Source organism: Dendrobates tinctorius, unplaced genomic scaffold (genome assembly GCF_039654945.1).
Source record: "Dendrobates tinctorius isolate UK_male_01 unplaced genomic scaffold, ASM3965494v1 ptg000067l, whole genome shotgun sequence".
Classification (NCBI taxonomy): domain Eukaryota; kingdom Metazoa; phylum Chordata; class Amphibia; order Anura; family Dendrobatidae; genus Dendrobates; species Dendrobates tinctorius.
The window spans coordinates 8,716,760-8,736,099 of NW_027361735.1; the positions used below are offsets into that span (position 1 = coordinate 8,716,760).

Sequence of the window (19,340 nt, forward strand, 5' to 3'; positions counted from 1 at the left end):
CACTCACCTAACAAAAATATTTAACCTCTTCCTCTCTTCCGGTATCTTTCCTTCCTCATATAAGCATGCCATCATGCAGCCATTACTTAAAAAAAATCCCTCGACCAAAACTGCCGCTAACTATAGACCTGTCTCTAATCTTCCCTTCATCTCTAAACTCCTGGAACACCTGGTTCACACCCTACTTATCCGCTATCTCTCCGATAACTCTCTTGTCGACCCTCTACAATCCGGTTTCCGCTTTCTACACTCTTCTGAAACTGCCTTCACTAAAGTCTCTAACGATCTTCTAACAGCTAAATCTAATGGTCACTACTGCATGCTAATTCTCTTGGATCTCTCTGCAGCATTCGACACAGTGGATCATCAGCTCCTCCTCACTATGCTCCGCTCCATTGGCATCAAGTACACCGTTCTCTCCTGGTTCTCCTCCTATCTCTCTGACCGCTCCTTTACTGTATCTTTTGCTGGCTCCTCCTCCTCTCATCTTCTCCTTACTGTTGGGGTCCCTCAAGGATCGGTTCTAGGCCCCTTCCTCTTCTCTTTGTATACTGCCCCTATTGGTCAAACAATCAGTAGATTTGGGTTCCAGTACTATCTCTATGCTGATGACACCCAATTATACACTTCTCCTGATATCACGCCTGCCTTTTTGGAAAACACCTGTGATTGTCTAAACGCTGTCTCTAACATCATGTCCTCCCTCTATCTGAAACTGAACCTGTCAAAAACCTGAGCTCCTCGTGTTTCCACTCTCTACTAACCTACCTATGCCCGACATTGCCATTTCTGTGTGTGGTTCCACCATTACTCCCCAGCAACATGCCCTCTGTCTTGGGGTCATACTTGATTCCGAGTTTTCATTCATCCCCCACATCCAATCAATGGCTCGCACTTGTTATCTGCACCACAAAAACATTTCTAGAATTCGACCCTTTCTTACTTTCGACTCTGCAAAACCTCTTACTGTTTCTCTTATTCATTCTTGTCTCGACTATTGTAACTCTCTACTAATCGGCCTCCCTCTTACCAAACTCCCCTCTCCAATCTGTCCTGAATGCTGCAGCCAGGATCATATCCCTCACCAATCGTTACACCGATGCCTCTACCTTGTGCCAGTCATTATACTGGCTACCCATCCACTCGAGAATTCAGTATAAACTTATTACCCTCACCCACAAAGCCCTCCATGGCTCAGCACCACCCTACATCTCCCTCGTCTCAGCCTACCACCCTACCCGTGCCCTCCATTCTGCTAATGACCTGAGGTTAACATCCTCAATAATCAGAACCTCCCGTCTCTAAAACTTTTCATGTTCTGCACCAATTCTTTGGAATGCACTAAAAACGTGTCTGCTCAGACTGGCCTATCGCCTCAACGCATTAACCTATATATCCCTGTGTGGCTCATTCAAAATTTTTTTACCATAACCAGGTTCCTCGCATCATGTTCTCACATGCTTTAAGCATTTAATAGCCCTCTGTGTCTGTACTGTTACATATTTAGACTGTTAACTGGTTCATGCAGCAACAGGAACACCCGATTCTTACACTAGAGCTGGCCCGAACAATAAAAGCAATTGTTATGTTGCAGGTGTTAGTTTTGGGAATGAAACTTTACAGGGTGATTCCATATTTTTTTTTTCCCACAAAATTGAGTGACTCCATAATTTTTCCCCTCTGGTTGGTCTAAAAAAGTAACCATGACTGACTACCACATTTTTGATATTGAATTCTTTGGTGTTTCTTAAAGCCAGAAAGTTGCCATTTGAAATGACTTTAGTTTTGTGCCATGTCTGTGATCTGCTTTTTTAATACAAAATTAAACAACTGAATGAACATCCTCCAAGGCCGGTGATTCCATAATTTTTGCCTTTGCCATGGGTTGTAGAGTAGGTTTTTTTCTTTTTTAGCCATGCAGTAACTAAACATAATAAATAGGGCACATTCGCCTTTCAGTTCCTCCTTTGGACCCAGCACAGGCCGCTTTGTAGGTCTGTGACGGCTCCGGAAGCGGTGACTGCCTCGATGGGAAGTCGCAGTGCTGGATCCACAGAAGGTGAGTATGTCTCAGTGTATTTTTTTTAGTCATTACATGTCTAAAAAAAATATATATTTTACTATCGCAAAATCCCTTTGTTTTGTAGGAAACTTTTTCTTCAGGCACTTTGCTCACTTATTATATTTCAGTGAATACATTTGCAGAACCCTGGTACTGCAGTCAGAGAGGAGCGCTACAAACCAACTCCTACCTGCCTACCTACATACCCCGGTCACTCTTCTTGTTAGTAGATAAGGTGTTACATCATCATTGTGGTATGATGACATCATGTCAGAGTTACTAATCAGAAAAGGACTTGAGAATGCCACCAAGTAGGAAGCAGTTTGCAGTTTCTCTCATCTCTATTATTTATCTTTTTCCTTTCCTTTTAGACAGTGCCTATCAGTAAAGAACTGGACACAAGCCATGAAGAAAGCCAGCAGGTCAGAATGGCCCCTTGTAGTCCTGCTAAAAATGGAGTCGCAAAGGCTGAACATGACACCTAAAGGGGAGCTTGTACACAAAGCAGCTTTTGCTTTGGTGCATGTGTTACAATTGTGCCTTGATTAGAACTGATTTATAAAACATGGCTGATTTCTTCCAGAAATTGTGCGTGTGCTATTTTCTGCCCCATCTCCCATTGAGTAGAATCGAGAATGGCTGCTCATGTGTGGCCACTTCTTCACTAGGAATTGGGGACCAAGCATCCCATTGTCCCGCGTTTGACAAAATTTTAAATATCTATGTAATATTAACCCGACCAGGAGGAGTCCGAAGAGCTCGACGATACTCCAGGCCCCTCAGAACCCCGGTTGAGGGACACTCCTGGGGACATATTTTTCGAGGCTGCTGTGAACACCATTGCCTTCCACCCCTGTCGGGATATCCTCGCTGCTGGAGATATAGATGGAGATGTGTTTGTGTAAGTCTTCACTCATTTTGTTTTGAAATACTCTTGATTCCTAGGTCATTATCTTCCTCTTATATACTTTGTTTTGTGGATGCACTTTTTAGCAAGAAAAAATGTTACTAACAAAATGTGTGCATCTTATAGTCCAGAGGCAGCGTACTCTTATTGAGTAGAACTCCAGCACATTGTCCTGCACGATAACGGTCAAAACTTCCCTCTGTCCTCTTGCTCCTTACTGACCAGTCTGAGCGGTGCAGGGCAGGAAAGGAAGCTACCAGGATCGGCATGGATGCTGGCCATCCGGAGAAGCTGAAGGAAGGAAATTCAAAATGTTGTGTATACACTGTGCAGCAGAGATGTATCGAGTGTGTTTGCGACATGCATTTAGCAGAGGTTTGTGTGTATGCAGCGCAGCAGTGTGTGTATCTAGCAGTGTAGCAGAGCTGTCTGTGTATGCAGCAGTGTAGCAGAGCAGTGTGTGTATGCAGGAGAGCAGTGAGTATGCAGCAGTTCGGTAAGTGGTATATCTTTGTATGTAGCAGAGCTGTGTGTGTATGCAGCACAGCAGTGTGTGTCTAGCAGTGTAGCAGAGCTGTCTGTGTATGCAGCAGTGTAGCAGAGCAGTGAGTATGCAGCAGTTCGGTAAGTGGTATATCGTTGTGTATGTAGCAGAGCAGTGTGTTTGTTCAGCACTAGCAGAGCAGTGTGTGTATGCAGGAGTTCAGTAAGTAATATCTTTGTTCATGTAGCAGAGCCGAGTGTACATGCAGTAGTGTTGTGTATATGTGTGCGCTGCAAGGAGTGTACGTAATTTGCCTGCTAGAAAGCATGGATAATACAGATAGAATCATGGAATGTAGCAGAGAAAAAATGGAAAATAAGTAATATTGCCCCCTCCACCTCTTTACACCACTAGGGAAGTTTTAATAGCAAGGAAATATGTTTTTCCTATTTTCTACAGTTGAAACCTGGGGTGCGTCTTATAGTCAGAAAAAGTATACGGTAAATGCTTTTGAGTATTTGTATTGCGTCGTATGTTTCATAAAACGCCTAGTAGTGAGTCGACCGTTAAATTTGTATGTGTTTAATTTCGCAAATACATTAATGAGATGCCATACCGCTGAGTGATGCCATGGTTATTGGAGCCACCATCATGTGGTAACAGCGGGATCGGAGGTGAATGTTTAACCCCTCCAGTGTTGAGGTCAATAGCGATTGCAGCACAGGGTGCCAGTCTAAGGGTATGAGCGCCTGCTGTCTTTTAGACATGTGTGAACCCAGTGTATTTGTGAAGGGGAACAGTCTTCAGGGCGCACAATCGTCTTTTGTTCTGAAGTGTATTTTTTTAGCCTCTTTTTGGTTGTGGATTGCAACAACTTCGGCTTTCCTGCTTTTCTTTAAAATTTGTATTGAATAAACTAGCGAGCGGTTTCCAATTGAAAGTCCCCTAATTGATTGGCCACTTCTTTTATCTGCATTGTGTCTTTGGAAGCTTTAAGCCGTCAAAAGAAGCTCAGTAATAATAATAATTTTTATTTATATAGCGCCAACATATTCCGCAGCACTTTACAATTAAGCGGGGACATGTACAGACAATAAATTCAATACAAGTTAAGACAATTCAAACAGTGACATTAGGAGTGAGGTCCCTGCTCGCAAGCTTACAATCTACAAGGAAATGGGGGGACACAGTAGGTGAAAAATGCTTGTTAATTCAGGTCTGGCAATTATAATAGGGATTTTCATATAAAGCTGCATGATCCGGTCATCAGCCCGTGTGTTTAAGTGCAATAGACAAGTATCAAGTGCAGTTATCCTGTGCATGAAGGGTGTGGAGACAGATGAATAGTAGGGTGCAGATTCAGAATAATATTTGGAAGGAGGGAACAGGGCAAAGTTAGCTTGCTGGGTAGTTGATGTGGTAGGCTTGTTTGAAGAGATGGGTTTTCAAAGCGCGCTTGAATAGGTCAGGGCTAGGTATCAGTCTGATCGCCTGGGGAAGTGCATTCCAGAGAGCTGGAGCAGCACGAGAGAAGTCTTGGAGGCGGAGGTGCGAGGTTCGGATTACGGGGGATGTTAGTCTTAGGTCATTTGTAGAACGGAGGGCACGTGTAGGGCGATAGACAGAGATGAGAGAGGAGATATAAGGCGGTGCAGAACAGTGGAGAGCTTTGTGGGTGAGAGAGATGAGTTTATACTGGACCCTGTAGCGAATAGGTAGCCAGTGTAATGACTGGCACAAGATGGAGGCATCGGTGAAGCGGCTGGACAGAAATATGACCCTGGCTGCCGCATTCAAGATGGATTGGAGAGGAGAAAGTTTGGTAAGAGGGAGACCGATCAGAAGAGAGTTGCAGTAGTCCAGGCGAGAATGAATAAGAGCGACAGTAAGAGTCTTAGCAGTTTCAAAGGTGAGAAAAGGTCGGATTCTGGAGATGTTTTTAAGATGCAGGTGACAAGAGCGACTGAGTGATCGGATGTACGGAGTAAAGGAAAGTTCAGTGTCGAATATGACCCCAAGACAGCGTGCATGCTGCTTGGGAGTTATGGTTGAACCCTCCAGGGTTATTTCGATGTTAGGTAGAGTGAGGTTAGTAGAGGGGAGAAACACAAGAAGTTCAGTTTTAGAGAGATTTAGTTTCAGATAGAGGGAGGACATGATGCTAGAGACAGCAGACAGACAATCCTTGGTATTTTGAATTAGGGTAGGGGTGATGTCAGGGGAAGAAGTGTATAATTGGGTGTCATCAGCATAGAGATGATACTGGAACCCAAATCTGCTGATTGTTTGTCCAATAGGGGCAGTGTATAAAGAGAAGAGGAGGGGGCCTAGGACTGAGCCCTGCGGAACCCCGATAGTAAGGGGACGAGAAGAGGAAGAGGAGCCGGAAAAAGATACAGTGAAGGAGCGGTCAGAGAGGTAGGAGGAGAACCAGGAGAGGGCCGTGTCCTTGAGGCCTATAGAGCGGAGCATAGTGAGGAGGAGCTGGTGATCCACAGTGTCAAATGCGGCAGAGAGATCCAGGAGAATCAGCAGGGAGCAATGACCTTTCGATTTAGCTGTTATTAAATCATTAGAGACTTTAGTGAGGGCAGTTTCAGTAGAGTGTAAAGAGCGGAAACCAGATTGTAAGGGGTCGAGAAGAGAGTTATCCGAGAGATAGCGGATTAGACGGGAGTGGACCAGGCGTTCCAGGAGTTTAGAGATGAAGGGAAGGTTAGAGACAGGTCTGTAGTTAGCAGTGCAGTTCTGGTCCAGGGATGGCTTTTTAAGTAAAGGGGTTATGATGGCATGTTTAAATGAGGAGGGAAATATACCTGAAGAAAGAGAGAGGTTAAATATTTTAGTCAGGTGAGTGGTGACCACTGGTGAGAGAGACTGCAGGAGCTGTGAAGGAATAGGGTCACTGTTGCAGGTTGTAGGCCGAGCAGAAGCGAGGAGCTTGGAAACTTCTTCTTCTGAAACAGGCTCAAAGATGTCTAGTGAGCTTGAGGTGCGGCAGGGAAGGGGATCCAGGCACTGAGGAGATAGGGCTGAGATATCCTGATGGATGTGGTTGATTTTTTCTAGGAAATAAGTGGCCAGATCCTCACCGCTGAGGTTGGTGATGGGGGCCTGTACTTTAGGTTTCAGGAGGGAGTTTAAGGTTTCAAAAATTCGTCTTGGGTTGTTGGATAGTGAGGTGATGAGGGTGGTGAAGTAGGATTGTTTGGCCAGATGAAGGGCAGAGTTATAGGTTTTGAGCATGAACTTATAGTGGATGAAGTCTTCTGCTAAGAGAGATTTTCTCCACTGCCGCTCTGCACACCTCGAGCAGCGCTGAAGAAAGCGTGTTTGCGTTGTGTGCCAGGGCTGCCGTTGTCTGTGTCGGGTCTTTCTGCGTATAGAAGGTGCTGCTTCATCTAGGGCATTCTTCAGTGTATTATTGAAGTGTGACAATGCTATGTCTGGACAGGAGAGGGTGGAGATGGGGGCTAAAGATGTGTGGAGATTCTCCCTAAGCTGTTGGGTATTAATGGTACGTGTATTCCGATAAGTGTGGTAAGTGGGGGTGTTCCGGGTGAGGAGACAATTTTTGACAGAGAAGGAAAGAAGGTTGTGGTCCGAGAGCGGGAGGGGTGAATTAGTAAAGTCGTGCAGCGAGCCGGGACGGGAGAAAACCAGGTCCAGAGTATTCCCGTCCTCATGTGTAGGAGAATTAGTAAACTGTGAGAGGCCGAATGAAGAAGTTAGAGAAAGAAGATGAGAGGCAGACTGGGAGAGCGGATCATTGATGGGAATGTTAAAGTCTCCCATGATGAGGGTGGGGATGTCACAGGATAGAAAGTGAGTAAGCCAGGTGGTGAATTGGTCTAGAAACTGGCGGGAGGAGCCTGGAGGGCGATAAACGACCGCCACTCGTAAGGAGAAGGGCTTAAAGAGTCTGACGGCGTGGACTTCAAAGGAAGGAAATGTAAGTGAGGGAACCGGGGGGGATGACCTGGAAAGCACATTGTGATGAAAGGAGCAAACCAACACCTCCACCCTGTCTGTTCTCAGGTCTGGGGGTATGTGAAAATTTTAGCCCACCAAACGAGAGAGCGGCAGCAGCGGTGGTGTCAGAATGCTGGATCCAGGTTTCTGTAATAGCCAGAAGGTTAAGGGAATTAGAGAGAAAAAGATCGTGAATGTAAGTCAGTTTGTTACACACAGACCGTGCATTCCAGAGAGCACATTGGAAAGTGAGAGGAGAAGGCATGCACTGAATGTTAATAAGATTAGCAGGGTTTCTATATGCAGATGGAGGAGAGTAACGTATGCTGGTGGAGGGAGGTCCAGGGTTGGGGGAGATGTCACCTGCAACTATTAAAAGGAGAAAAAACAGAAAAAGCAGGTGGTGGGATGATTTGTATGAACGTTTTGAGTGCTGCATGGTGGTTTTGGATGGTTTGGTGTGGGTAAGAAATGTCAATAGAGCCTCAGAGTTATACATGGGAGAGGGGAAAAGGGAGGGGTGGATATGCAGAGAGTGCACAGAATGTGTAAAAGGGCAGGCGAGTTGTTAGAAAGCAGAGGTGAAGACAAAAAAGCAGCAGTTTGATATGATCAATGCATATGTAGTACGACTGACCAAGAAGCATGCGTGCATGAAAAACTTATGCACCTTACCTGTCTCCTGTCCAACTGCATTGTCTAACTGCAAAACACTTGATCCCGTTGCACTTAATATCTGTTGCACGCGTGAGCCCGCACGCGTGCTATCCCAACCAGAGCTAAATATATATGAAATGAAATGTCTGCTAGCTTCAGCCACCAAAAGGCCACAATCAGTAATTAACCAATTAGCACAAGGCCAGAGCAGGCATTACTATGCAGGGTAAATAAGTAACGCTGGACAAGGCCATCAAACAGAGAAAGGGGAAAAAAAAAAAACCTATCTACACTTCAAAGCAGAAACCAAATAGATAAAAAATAAAGACCCACCACAGGAGTGATGGAATGAAATACCATAAAAATATCTGGCAATATATGATGCAGTTCACACTTGTCACACAGCATACATGGATGATGGAATGAAATACCATAAAAATATCTGGCAATATATGATGCAGTTCACACTTGTCAGACAGCATACATGGATGATGGAATGAAATACCATAAAAATATCTGGCAATATATGATGCAGTTCACACTTGTCAGACAGCATACATGGATGATGGAATGAAATACCATAAAAATATCTGGCAATATATGATGCAGTTCACACTTGTCAGACAGCATACATGGATGATGGAATGAAATACCTGTGTGAAGAAGAGAAGAGAGGAACATCAGCTTCAATGCATTGTCTAACTGCAAAACACTTGATCCCGTTGCACTTAATATCTGTTGCACGCATGAGCCCGCAACAGATATGGTGGTCGGTAACTTAGGCAACCTAAACAATAAAATGAAAAGTCCTTCCATTCTTAAGATTAGAGAGGATTTAAAGGGAATCTGTCACCCCATTTTTCGAGTATCAGCTGCCGGCATCACCATCAGGGGCTCATCTACAGTAGTGTTCACATGCACAGCAAGTCATTTTACATTGCAGTGCAGGTGTTTATTATATTAGTTAGCATTTATTTAGCACTTTTTCAGGGGTTGTGTAGTGCACCTACCTGAAAAAGAGCTTGCGGGTTTTTTCCTTTTGTCTTTAGCATTGCACCACTACCCAGCCCCCTGGCTTGCTGCTAGCTCCTGATTGATTGACAGCTTGGACCAGCAGTCGCTGGCATGAGTTGTGCACTCTCCAGCCCTGTCTCTGCAGCAGAATAGCGCATGGCACGGCAGGTGGCCAGATCCAGTCAGCGCTTACAAGCTCTACAGCAAAGAGCCTTTAAGCACTGTGCTCCTTGTCTAGGACACTGGCCTGCAGGGGTGGTCGGTAACTTAGGCAACCTAAACAATAAAATGAAAAGTCCTTCCATTCTTAAGATTAGAGAGGATTTAAAGGGAATCTGTCACCCCATTTTTCGAGTATCAGCTGCCGGCATCACCATCAGGGGCTCATCTACAGGATTCTGTAATGCTGTAGATAAGCACCCCGATGTAACCTGAAAGATAAGAAAAATTAGTTAGATTTTACTCACCGGGGGGGGGGGGGGGCGCGTCAGGACTTGGTCCGATGGGTCACTACTTTTTCTCGCGTATGATTTTCGTTTTTAAAATGGACCTCACACTGACATAACCTTTCATGGGACCATTCACACAACATTTTTTTAGGGATCTATGTATCTGTTCTGTTAAATGCAGTGCTTTTCTATTAGTTTTTTCATTGATACATTGGTAAGATCCTTTTATTTTTCTAAAAACACAAATGATTAAATAACATGCAAAACAGTTGGCACATGAGAAAATAATGGTGCATCTCAGATGAACAGAAACAGATGTATGAATACGGCCTTACACGCAGAATCTCCGCTCTCCTGATGGGCAGACATTAGTATTGTCATGACCCTTGTATTGTTTCTAGGTATTCATATTCCTGCGTTGAGGATGGGAACAAAGAACTCTGGTCTTCTGGACATCATCTAAAGTCATGTAGGGATGCCTCATTTTCCAGCGATGGCCAGCGTAAGAAACTTTCTCTTGGGGTTTTGTTTGCCTGTGACAGAATGACGTCAGTAGGACAATAAGTAACATACAGGGGTGCAGTTGGGTCTTATTACAGCCTTGTAAGCTCCTTATGCAGAAAGCAGTAAGTTATATGAGCTTATAGGGCAGTGATGGCGAACCTTTCTGAGACCGAGTGCCCAAACTGCAACCTAAAACCCAATTATGACGACGTGCCAAACGGGCTCTTTTGTGTGATGAAAATGTGTAGTGGCCGTCTCAAGGTCCTGCAGCGCTGCCCTCATTCAAAGTGAATGAGAACTACTCAGCAGTGACCGTCATAAGCGCTGCCCAGGAGGAGAGTCCGCCGCTGCCAACGCTCTTCCCTGTACAGCGCTTGCCGTCCCTAAACCCTGGGGATCAATTCTATTATGTCAACAATTCATTGATTTTAAACTTCCCTTTGCAGTCTTCTCTTCTGTTCAGCTTATCACACTGAAACTGAGCCCCTCACACTGCCCTTTCCACACACAACAATTGGAGTGATCTTTATGGAAAAAAAAAATGCAGAATATTAGATAGATAGATAGATAGATTTTAGCATGGAATGCAAGAAGATTCCACGCTGAAATCCACTTCTACATTTCACAGTTTGAATATCTCTAATCTCCAGCCACAGTCACACAAATGAGATAACACTTACTGTATCTGGCAGCTGCTGACTTCTGAATCCTGGCATGGAGATGGCTGGCTTGTGGACAGCACCTGGCAAGAGTGGCAGGCTAGGAGGCTTCACCGTGATCTGAAAAAGTATAAATATTTGCTGCGGCTCCACATATGACAAAAAATATATTTAAAAAATTGCTGGCCGTCCAGGTGCTGAGATTGCTAACAACAGCCAAACTAGTGACAGGTACACACTTTATCTTTTAATTACTGTGCTCACCACCTGCCCAATTAGAATAGTCCCACAGCCAGTAGTTATGTTCCTATCCTGATCCCCTTCTTGTAGTAATATGCCCCATCATTGTCCCCTTCTTGTAGTAATATGCCCCATCATGATCCCCTTCTTTTAGTAATATGCCCCATCATTGTCCCCTTCTTTTAGTAATGTGTCTCATCATGATCCCCTTCATGCAGAAATGTCCCATCATGATCCCCTTCATGCAGAAATGTCCCATCATGATCCCCTTCATGTAGAAATATGCCCCATCATGATTCCCTTCTTGTAGAAATTGCCCATTCCACCACCTCCATCATTTCTTCCTCCCCATCATTGCCCTCTTCCCATTACTCCTATCATTGTCCCTCTCCCCATCACTCCCATCATTGGCCATTCCCCATCACCGCCATCACTGGCCCTCTCCCCATCACTCCCATCAATGTCCCTCTCCCCATTACCATCAATGTCCCTCTCCCTATCACTCCCATCAATGTCCCTCTCCCTATCACTCCCATCAATGTCCCTCTCCCCATCACCGCCATCATTGGCCCTCTCCCCATCACTCCCATCATTGTCCCTCTCCCCATCACCACCATCACTGGCCCTCTCCCCATCACTCCCATCATCGTTCCTCTCCCCATCACAGCCATCATTGTCCCTCTCCCCATCACTCCCATCACTGGCCCTCTCCCCATCACCACCATCACTGACCCTCTCCACACACACATAGCAGCCACACTAACCACACACACACAGCGGCCACACTCACCTTTCTGTGCGCCGGCAGCTTCCTTCCTGTCACTTCCTTACACACATTGAGAGGCGCGTCTGCGGCTGGATGACATCATCATTCAGCACCGTGGCCGCTCCGAACAGTGAGGTGAAGCCGAGGCCGCCATAGGTGTGCCATAGGTTCGCCATCACTGTTATAGGGGATGTCTGATGACAGACATTTATTGTGTATTCTCCAGTGGAGGCTGCATATATCTCCAGAATGGGGGTCCCCTATCCCCGTTCCTACTGGTACTGTGCTGTCAGGAGAGCTGGTCGGGCATGCGTGGCTCCCTCCTATCACTGCCATTAGAAATCCAAATACAATTGGACACACTATAGCTTTTTTATTAATCCATGTCAACTTTTTTGCTTGATTTAGTTTTGTTTTTTTGTGAGGGGGTGGTAGTGGCAAAACATTTTATGTAATATTTCACTGTTGCTTTTTTATTTTTTTATTTTTAGAGCTTTTCACAGTTTCCAAAGACAAGTCCATTCATATCCTTAATGTGGAGCAGGGAAAACTGGTGAAACGCATCAACAAAGCCCACGAGTAAGAGTCCTGATAGCATCTATAGAAGCTAAGTGTGCCACGTGTGCTTTCACTTCATAAGATCTTGTAATACTACCTTAGGCCTCCTTCACACGTCCTGATAGTTCCGGTACTGGAAAAAACAGTGTTCCGTTGTTGTCCATGTGTGTCATCTAAGTTACACATTCCAGAATAGAATGCTGAATGGAAATAACAAATGTTTAGGTGTTAAAGATGTGCAAAGATATGGATAGATAGTAGAAAAAAATGGAGGTAGCACACCAGCTTGTAAAGGTTAAAAAAAGTGTGATTTAATAGCCTATAACGATGATCTTTCGGCTCCAAGTGTGAGCCTTTCTCAGGGTTATAGTTCCAAGTGGAGCCAAAAATGTCACAAGATTTTCTCCTGTGTAGAAAAGCCGACCCGAGTATAAGCCGAGGCACCTAATTTTACCACAAAAAACTGGGATAACGTGTTGACTCGAGTAGAAGACAAATGCCAGGATGCATTGTCCTCTCATCCCCATCCTGGTCTGCATGGCCCCCTCATCCCCGTCCTGGTCTTCATGGCCCCCCCTCATCCCAATTCTGGTCTGCACAACCCCCCCATCATCCCCATCCTGGTCTGCATGGCCCCCCTCATTCCTATCCTGGTTTGCATGGCTTCTCATCCCCATCCTGGTCTGCATGGCCCCCTCATCCCCGTCCTGGTCTACATGGCCCCCCTCATCCCCTTCCTGGTCTGCATGGCCCCCCTCATCCCAATCCTGGTCTTCACAACCCCCCATCATCCCCATCCTGGTCTGCATGGCCCCCCTCATTCCTATCCTGGTTTGCATGGCTTCTCATCCCCATCCTGGTCTGCACGGCCCCCTCATCCCTATCCTGGTCTGCATGGCTCCTCATCCCCATCCTGCTATGCATGGTGTCCTCATCCCTACCCTGATATGCATTGCTCCTCATCCCTATCTTGGTATCTCATCCTCTTCTTGTTATGCATGGCTCCTCATCACTGTCTTGGTATGCACTGCCTCCTCATCCCGATCATGGTTTGCATGGCCCCCATCAGAAAAACATAAAAAAATTACACCATCCTACTTACCGTCCCTACGCTCCCTTGCAGCATCTTCTTCCAGTGCCAGCAGCGGCCGGATGGTCACGTGCTCCTATGGGAGTGGAGAGAAGTGAATATTCATTCATCTTAAGTAGCGGGCACACGTGATCGCCTGGCTGCAGCAGGAAGCAGCTGTGGCTGACACTGCGTCCTATTACAGAGAAATGAATATTCACTGCCATCCCCTCATCCCCATCCTGTGAATATTAATTTCTCTTTAGCAGCAGGCACAGTTACAGCTGCAGCAGCCGGCTCCTGCCTCCTGTGACCCGCTGCTCTGCCACTGCCGCTCCCCCTCCGTCTTCTCCGACCCTCACTCAAGTATAAGCCGAGGGGGGGCGTTTTCAGCACAAAAAAATGTGCTGAAAAATTCGGCTTATACTCGAGTATAGTATACTGTATAGGGTAATAAATAACATTTACCTCATGTCAACTCTACATTAACACAATTTCTGAAACATAATTTTTATTTGTTAGGAAGTTAGAGCTGCTCTTTCTTTTCTGCGATGAGATCTGTCATCTAAATGAGCCTCTTCCCGAGTGTGCCCGTATATCTCCACTTGCTGTCCAATATCCATTCCTATCAAGTCCATTACTTTAAGAATTGACATAAATCCATCATTAAAGATAATTACTGCCAAAAACGTAGCTATGTTCACAATCTTTGCTCCCGAATGAAACTGTTTCGGAGCAAAAGACCAACTGAGGGAGATATTTGTTGTTGTTTTGCGTTTCTGATCCAACACAACGTTCTAACAAATCATCCGATGACAGCTCTTCATAAATTGGCTTTATTACCTCCAATACCTTCGCAGTAAGGCTATGTGCGCACGTTGTGGATGTTTTGTGGATCCGCAGTGTTTTTTCTGCGCGGAAATGCTATAAATCCGCAATGGATTATTAAAGCAATGTTAATCAATGGCCTTCCTGAATTGTTGTGCACATGCTGCGGAAATTTGCGTCCTTATCTGCAGCGTTTTATTTTCCACAGCATGTCAATTCTTTTTGCAGCTCTGCAGCGTTTCTGCACCCATTGACTTCCATTGAGTCAGTCAGATCTGCAGCAAAACCGCAGGTGTAAAAAGGTTTGCGGATTTGCTGCGGAGTTGCGTGTCAGAAACGCTGCAGAAAGGAAATGATGTCAGAAGGAGGAAGAGTGTGTGAGCGGAGAATATGTGCAGGTCTGTCTGCGGGTGTCTGTGTGTGTGTACCCATGCGTCGTCTGATGGAACTACTACTCCCATCCGGCTATGTCTGCTGTCATATATAACAGTGACAGCATGAGCCAATGCTGTAGGCATAGTCCCATCATCCGTCACCAATTGTAAAAAAAAATCAAAACATTTACATAATTACATACACAATACATACTCAATAGAAGCAAACAAAAGGAAAAAAGGGGGGAAAATACAGCAGCTAAACAGATTATTCTCTCAGACCAAGTGGTATATGTTCAGCCGAGATCCCCACAGCACAGACTATATAATACTTCTTTAGGACAGTCAAAAAACTGAACAAAACATACCACAAAAACCATATGACCATAAGTCCTGTTGTGAAATTGTATATTTTGTTAATAATAAATAAAAACAAAGTTTTTATAAAAAGCAAAGCAGCAATGTCAACATAATGTTATAATCACTACATAAGCAGAGGGGGCAGTGCTGTCCACTAATAATGGACCATGCCTAATACAATGAACACTTTGCTGGAAATAAAGTGCAACACAGGTGTGTACAATATTAAGTGTGAAAAAATTAAATAATTATTGCCACAAAAAATATATTTGCCACTTATATGTACAAAAAAACCAGATTATTTACTTATAAAAAAGTGAAAAAATGTAAGCCGATAAAGTGCAATTATAAGTGCAGTAAACATCAAAGACCAGCAGGTGTCTCAGTATGGGGTATATCAATCAAACTACCCGCAAACAGCAATCTGTATACATGTATAGGCAGGACCTATCTAGGCTCAGGATTAGTATAAAAACCCACAGCATAAAATTCAGAGTATCATTAATATATAGAGTTATAACTTGCAGGTTGTAAAACTCCTGGACGCCTGGGATAGCTGCCCCTCCCCAACGCGCGTTTCGGCCTGTAGCCTTCGTCAGGGGGGTCAATATACAATTTCACAACAGGACTTATGGTCATATGTTTTTTGTGGTACAATACATACTCACCAAACACCTAAACCCCGACGCCTGTGTCTCCTGCAACAAAAATAAAATAATAACCCAACTGTAAGATAGCGCTTATTGTTAGTGTTGGGGGACACTCACTTGGCAGCAGATTAATAGGGTCAGGCACAGGTTTTTTCACATAAACAGTCCATTTTGCTTTATTCAAGCATCATAAACCGCTGTAGGCCATGTTACACTTCACAGGCTTAACCCATAGTCCAGAACATTTACAGGTTATGGCTTTTCCTTGCAGTCCCTAAACACACTGGACCTCTCTGTCCAGTGACCGTGGGCGACCGCAAGCCAAACAGTTCATTAGCGTTCATAGAACCTCACAAGCACCAACAGTTATTTCCCCCTGTCCAGGGGTTACTTCTTAGGAGCTCCTGCTCCGCACGCTGACTCCTGTCAGTACTCTTTTGAGGAAACTGCCGAACTGGGATCACCGTCCCGGATAATGTCTTGCTCACCAGGCCACCTGACAGTCCAGATCCACAGACGGACAGTAGCTCCCTCAATGCAGTGCCGTCACTGACTCTGCAAACACACGTGGCCTGTCTGTGTGCTATTCAGGACGTCCGTCCCCACTTTGGAACCGTCCAACACACAGGCCTCACCGGATGTTATTCAGGGCTCCAACCCTCCTCCCAGGGTCTCCCAACACATCGGCCACCAGGTCCAGGGCCTCAGCGGGTGCTATTCAGGATGTTCTTTCCTCTTCTGAGACCGTCCAACACGCCTCACCAGGTCCAAGGTCGCAGCACATGCTCCAGGGATCCGATCCTTCTCCCAACACTGACCCTCCAGGACCTTGCACCCTGAACCATTCAGGTATACACTCTCTCTCCATGTGACCAGACCTCAGGCACATTGTATGGTGCATGACCACACCCACAGGTGAGGTATGTTTTACATGGTCATTACCTCACTACAGGTCCTATTCCACACACAGCCACACACATACAGGCATTACATTGGGTGTTCAGACACATGCTTCTGGGTGGGTTTGTAGGTGAGTGGTCCCACCCATCTCACCAAGTCACCTGGAAGGTTCCCTGATACACAGTAACAAACCCTCAGCAGTACCTCTGCTTCCATCACAAGGCACCCACCCTTGTGATACATATCGGCCATTTACAATCCTGCCGCTCACCATTTCCCCATCACAATAAAGGAAACGCCTGCATGTCCTAGGAATCCCATACAGCGCCCCCTAGCTGTCATAGGGGTCACTGCATCACAACATATACTCCCTGTCCATTACCAAGTTTCCCACGACGATCTCATGTGTAGAACAGTCACATGGGGAGATGTGACCGCTCTACCCAGCCTCCAGCGATACACTGACAGGAGATAATCGCTCCAGCAGTGTATCACTGAGCCACCTTGAGAGTTCACCGGAGTTCATCAGCTCCAGTGCTCTCAGTTACGGCACTGCTGCATGGAAAAGTTCTCACACAGCTTTAGTGCCGTATGTGACAGCACCAGAGCTGATGAACTCCGGTGAACTCTCACAGAGGCGCAATACAGTGCAGGAGTGATTACCTCCTGTCAGTGTATCGCCTGCGACCTTGTGAGATTGCCGTGGGACACTTGGTATTAAATGGACTACAGCAGACAGGAAGTATTATATGTTGGTTTATTTTTGATTTTTTACAGGAGAACAAGGGCGTTGGGAACTATGCATTCAGTAAGTATGGTAAACTAAGATTGGATAAAGGAGTCTGTGATTATTTCAAATAAAGGACTTTATTCTCTCCGTGTCTTTATTTACCATATAACCATTATTAGTAATGGATAAATGTCTTATAGACACTTCTCCATTACTAACCCATGGGCTTGATGTCACCTGACAATGCAAAGATGACATCAACCCCACAAATATGAATCCCACTTGCCATCGCTACAGGGCAAGTGGAAAGAGCGAGGCTAAGTGCCAGAATTGGCGCATCTATAAGATGCGCCATTTCTAGGGTGGCTGAGAACTGATGTTTTTAGCCTAGGGGGGTGCCAATATCCATGACCCTTCCCAGGCTATTAATATCAGCCCACAGCTGTCTGCGTAGCCTTTTCTGATTCTATTTTATAGGGAGACCCTGTCAATTTTTTCTGGGGTTCCCCTGTAACCTAGCCAGTAAAGGGTAAGCAACAGCTGTGAGCTGATATTAATAGCCTGGGAACCTGTATGGCTATTGGCTCCTTCCCAGAATATTAACATCTGCACTCAGCCGTTGGCTTTTCTCTTTTGCCTCATTGGGGGACACAGGTGTTGTGGGTGTATGCTACTGCCGCTAGGAGGCTGACACTAAGTGGATGAAAAAAGTTAGCTCCTCCTCCGCAGTATATACCCTCGCCTTGATTCCAGGCAGAATCAGTTCTTGCTTCGTGTCCTAGGAGGCACACATGTCTGGTCTTTTTCCAGACTTGTCTTTTTTTTTTTTTTTTTTCTATTTTCCATGAAGATGAGACAGGGGCAACGGACCCTATTGAAAGGGTCTGATTTCCCCAAACCAACATCGGGTGAGCACATGCGAGTGTCGCCTCCACGTATCCTTTCCCGCGACATGGGACATGTCTGGTTGTTTTTTTCCCAGACTTGTTTGTTTTTTCTACTTTCCATGAAGGTGAGACAGGGGCAAAGAACCCTATTGAAAGGGTCCGATTTCCCCAAACCAACAACGGGCGAGCACGTGTGAGGGTCGCCTCCACGTATCCTTTCCCACGACGCGGGACATGATGCCGGACTCGCCCTGACCACCCTAAGGTATCGAAACCCTAGGCTGTACAGACCCACTGCACCATCAAGGCTAGACTGTGGTGCTGCAAGGTGGCGGACGGTCCCTCTCCTCATCCCTTGGAGGGAAAGATGGAGCTAGGGTGCCTGCACCGTCCTTGATTTGGATACAGCCCCCCTAACCTGAGGATCAGCTGGAGCTCCAGGGGTGAGGCGCTAAAGGAGGTGGGCTGGGAGGGCTCCTGGAACCCCCAGGGTCGACATTCCCCTGGGCGGCAGTAGTGGTCGGGCGCCAGCATGCGCCCCCACAGCGGTAGCACTCAGCAGCGCATATCCTTACCAGGCCTCGGTTTCTTGGTGCTCCCGTGCTCGGGCGGGCGCTGTAAATTTAGTCCCCAGCTTCTGCCGGTACTAGGCCACAGGCGGAAGTCCCGCCCCCGTGACGCGCGTACTTCCAGCGGACCCGCCCCCGGAGTCTTGGGCGGGTGCTGAAAAATTTAGTCCCCGGCTGCAGCCGGTGTTAGGCCTCGAGCAGAAGCTCAGCCCATAGGGCGTCACCAGCGGCACCTTCTCTCCCGGCAGGGCCGCCCACGAGGCGAGGCGCACCTTTTGAAAAAGCGTACAGCGGTTCGGCAGGCTGGACACCTAAAGGAGATCTAGGACTGGGCACAGGACTGGGGTAAGTGCTACCCCTGAAGGAGAAGGCCACCCTCTGTTTTTTTTTTTTTGTCAGAGGCTAAGCAGTGGAACCCTGCAGGCATATCACCTAGCAGGGTCACCATGCCCAGAGCGGCTAAAGCGTACACGTTTTCTGTATGCTGCATGTACCTTCTGTCAGTCTGCCTTCCCACAGGAAAGATCTGTGAAATCTGCGGGTCCGAAGTGCCCAGGAACCCTCCCCTGCGACCGCCCGGAATGCCTCTTTCGCAGTCTACGGCATTACGAGAGCAATCGAGTCCCTTAAAGCCCCAGGTAGGGGCAGGGATAGTGACTCGCCTGTCCTAGAGGGGTCCTCCACCTCGCAGGGGCCGCTCT

The 19,340-nt window shown here is 46.3% G+C and overlaps 1 protein-coding gene across 1 annotated transcript in view; it reads left to right on the forward strand.

Annotated features, from left to right (window-relative positions):
• Positions 1–19,340, forward strand: part of WDR55 (WD repeat domain 55) — a 56,240-nt gene that overhangs the window by 17,729 nt on the left and 19,171 nt on the right. The window contains exons 2-5 of the mRNA XM_073581023.1: positions 2,434–2,484; positions 2,806–2,963; positions 9,947–10,047; positions 12,206–12,293. Coding sequence (XP_073437124.1) covers positions 2,434–2,484; positions 2,806–2,963; positions 9,947–10,047; positions 12,206–12,293 — 398 coding nt within the window. The remainder of the gene's footprint in view (positions 1–2,433; positions 2,485–2,805; positions 2,964–9,946; positions 10,048–12,205; positions 12,294–19,340) is intronic.